At 39.1% G+C, this 4,026-nt stretch overlaps 1 protein-coding gene across 1 annotated transcript; it reads left to right on the plus strand.

Moving 5' to 3' along the window:
- Positions 1-1,431: 1,431 nt before the first annotated feature.
- On the plus strand, positions 1,432-3,976 carry mblac2 (metallo-beta-lactamase domain containing 2). Its single transcript, XM_016240847.1, has 3 exons — positions 1,432-1,487; positions 1,570-2,011; positions 3,158-3,976. Exons 2-3 carry the CDS (start codon positions 1,570-1,572, stop codon positions 3,541-3,543), a joined length of 828 nt encoding a protein of 275 aa, XP_016096333.1. The 5' UTR covers positions 1,432-1,487; the 3' UTR covers positions 3,544-3,976.
- The last annotated feature ends 50 nt before the right edge of the window (positions 3,977-4,026 follow it).

Below are 4,026 nucleotides of genomic sequence, written 5' to 3' on the forward strand. Positions count from 1 at the left end.
TATGTAATAAAATGAGCTTGATTGCCTGGTTGGAAAGAGACTTTCTTGACGTATGAATATATCACACATATATGATAGTATTTCAAATGTAACGTCACAACCTAATTAGACCCTAAAATGCAAAAGAATCATGAGCAATAAACAAATATCCTACAAGAACATTGGACATTATACAATATTTCCAGTATTATATACAGTACTTTAATAATGAAACCTCAATATGACCTTCTTTTTCTCTCGCGTTTGATTCCTAGCGCTCCTAAAAGCTTATGTTGACAGAGTAGTAGCAACAGATAAATACAGATTGAATTCAAAAACAAAACTCCTAACTTTATATCACTAAAATAAAATTGGAAGCCGCTAACAGACGCTCACATCCACACTGGCAAGGCAACACTGTCACTGACCCCTTCACTGCCAGGTCAAGAAACTGTCAATCAAAAACTCAGTAGCCAATGAGAACACACTGCTGCTAGCCCCGCCCCCACGAGAGATTTGTGTCAGAATGGCGAACGAAAACTTCAGAAGCGTAAATGAAAACTTCAGAAGCATAAACGGAAACTTTAGAAGCGTAAATTAAAACTCTGGAAGCGCATTTGAAAGTACAGATCAGCTAATGAAAGAAGAGAAAACAGTTGCAAAACATGCAGTGTATTAAAAATTAAGTCAAAGATTTTGCCCGCATTTAATTTTTTTTCAGTTTCAAAGACATTTGATTCAGTTTCAATTAATATTTCGATAAGTTTCTTGAAAATTACATTCATTTTAATTGACACAAAGGTAATCCCATACTTTCACAACAAAACACAGCGTCACACAAGGCGGGCTAGAGTGAGCGGTGGCGGGTGGGCTTTATTCGATGATATAGTCTATTTTTCCATTTAGAATTTTTTTCCACTTATTTTATGCACCGAATTTCTTGATAAATAATACAATTAATGGTTAAAAAAAATGCACTTTAGAATCGATATTTTTATGTGAGGATCGATCGATCCGCCCATCCCTATTGAATGCCATCGCTAATGATTTGAATAGACTTCGCTGGGGAAGAAGATTATCTTTGGACAATTACTTCAAAATCAACCTGGGCATCACACAAAGCTGTCATGTTGCTTCAGAAGACGCGCAATAATTTCGTGTGGATTATTTTTATATGATTTTGGAAATGAAGATTCACTGCATTGAAACATGGGTGAGTAAATAATGACAACATGCAGTATTTCTTTAAAACTGGACCACTAAGGCAGCAATAATTATTTAAGGTGCAACTGCTTAGCTTGTTCTGTTACAGCTTTTGGACGAATATAAATGAGTACCTGTGTAGGCAATTAAATAGTATTTTGGTGATTAATATGCATGACTTGGGTGGTGCCTATTGCCGCATTGACCAATAGTATTTCGACTCTCCAGCACGTCACGTCGTTACGCTCGATGACGTGCTGCGCTTGCGGAACAGGGTGTCGGCGTCCTTTCTGCGGCCGCAGCAGGTAGGATTTGAAACCAAAATTATAGGTTAAAAGCCATACATTTAACCTTGTATGCAATAATAACCTCTTGAATGTATTGGAGATGTCTGCGACTGACTGGTACGCGCACAAGTCGCTGGAAAATGGCGTGTTTTGGATCCAGGAGCGGTTTTATGAATCGGGGAACAGGGCGAATATCTGGCTCGTACGCGGGTCCCATCAGGACGTGGTCATAGATACCGGACTGGGTTTACGGAGTCTGCCTGAATACATCAATAGTAAAGGGCTGCTAGGGGACTATTCGAAGCGCAAGAACCCGCTTTTAGCCATTGGCACGCATGTGCATTTTGATCATTCGGGTGGGCTGCATCAGTTTCAACAGGTGGGCGTGCATAAGGCGGAGGTTGATGCTCTGGCTAACGGTGACAACTTCGAGACCGTGACATGGTTATCTGACCGCGAGATCGTGGAGGATCCTGCGCCTGGATGGCGAGCAAGAGAGTACATAGTCAAGGCGGTTACGCCAACACATATATTACAAGAAGGTGGGCTATTATACTGTTTGCATGATTATAATGTTATTGTAATGCATGCAACACGAAATATCTGTGTGTGTTTATACACACTATTATAAATATTTGTATATCACACACACACACACTATCGCCTAAGTTACTCCAGAATACCGTAGAAAAATGCACTGAATTGCATGACTTCATTCTGGGCAGCATTGCATAATACATTTGAAGAGCTCTAGAGAAAGATCGAAAAAAATCAGATCATGATTGACTCACCAGAGGCATGTCAGTGGTTAGTGAAAAGCAAGCTCACTGTCTAATGTGGCTTCATCTCCTTGATGGTGGAAATACACCATTATAGTGGACCATTGGCAGAAACCCAGCAGAATCAGAGTAAAGCTCAGAGTAAAGCTCAGAGTAAATCATACATGACCTCCTCCCTATAATTCTCTGTGAATGGACTGTTTTGCACTTCACTTCTTCAGTAGAGTTGTGCTACTGCATATGAATAGATGTTCAGGCAGTGGACAGATTAGGCCTATTTTTTCATGCCAGTGCATCTCCAGATGTTAAGGTGACACACAGAATGTCTGTAGTGAGTATTGTTGTATTGTACGTGTTTACTTAAGTGCTTTTTTAAGTATGCATATAATTCAATTTAGTTATAGTTAAAAAGTTATGCTTAGCTGAAAATATTTAATCAGTAAGAAAGTACTCTTTGTGAATACAGTCAAATAAAATAATTTATACAGATTCTTATCCAGTAATTGACTGTAAAAGTCATGGAAATCTGTTGTGGAAAAGGTGTGTGTACTCTGAATTATTTCTGTGCCTTGAACCCTTCTTGTAAATGTTTGTGGATGTTTAAAGGCATAGCTTAGGCAGATGTAATCACTGTGTGTTACCTAACAGCTTATATCCAGCAAACACACATATTTGCTTTTAAAATTATATGATTAAAACCTTTTAACTCAACATTTTTGTTCTTGGATCAGGATATCTCAGCTCAGCTGTACTAATTATAAACTAACTCTTACCTCTACATTACGTACCTCACAAATCCTTCTCTGCTTCATAACTTGTGGGTCAGTCGATACAGCTTCTGCTGTGTCAGTGCTGCAATGCAGTGACAATATCCAGTTTCCACATTTCCTTCCTTTCCTCATTCTCCAGGCGATGTTATCAACCTTGGGGACCGACAGCTTACTGTTCTCCACATGCCGGGCCATTCCAGAGGCAGCATTTGTCTCCATGACAAAGAGAACAAAATGCTGTTCAGTGGAGACGTGGCCTATGATGGTTCCATGATTGATTGGCTTCCATACAGCCGGATCAGCGACTACATTCGTAGCTGCGAAAGGCTGGTTAAGATGGTCGATAAAGAGGAGATTGACCAGGTCATGCCTGGCCATTATAACACTTTTGGGAGCAAGCGTCTACACCGGTTAGCCTCCAACTACATCGCTAGTGCCGGCGCCTGCCACCGAGCCTCCACCTGCTTGGTGAAGTCCATTGCCAGCCTGGCACTTCGAGCCTCCAACTCGAGAAGTGCCTGCTAGTAGTTATGAAAAGACTACTATGCAACAGCATGTCATTGCAGACCTCAATATATGAAAACACTGAGCAATACAATGTGCTAATGATATACAGAATACAGTTTGGTAATATTATTTGGGATCAAGGATCAAAATAATGAAAAAAATGCTGCATAATATCCATCAAAAGCATCAAGAAGAATAGTAGACATTGTCATATTTTAAATGTGCTGTTTGTAATTTTCAACGATAATGTGTGTAGAGTTATTTAAAAGACTATCCAAAAAAAAACTAACAAAAAAACAAAATTGGTGAGCAGCCCAATATAGCAAGATTTGTTTCCTTGCCCAAACCAGTTAAGTGCAAATCCAGCACCACAGGCCATTTCATTGGTCAACTCAATCACACAGACTTTACTGATGCATTTTAGAGTTAAAAAAAAATCATAGATTGGTGCATTTGCAACAAATTATATATATATATATATATATATATATATATATATAT

The sequence above is a fragment of the Sinocyclocheilus grahami genome, unplaced genomic scaffold (genome assembly GCF_001515645.1).
Source record: "Sinocyclocheilus grahami isolate Dianchi unplaced genomic scaffold, SAMN03320097.WGS_v1.1 scaffold602.1, whole genome shotgun sequence".
In the NCBI taxonomy this organism is placed as follows: domain Eukaryota; kingdom Metazoa; phylum Chordata; class Actinopteri; order Cypriniformes; family Cyprinidae; genus Sinocyclocheilus; species Sinocyclocheilus grahami.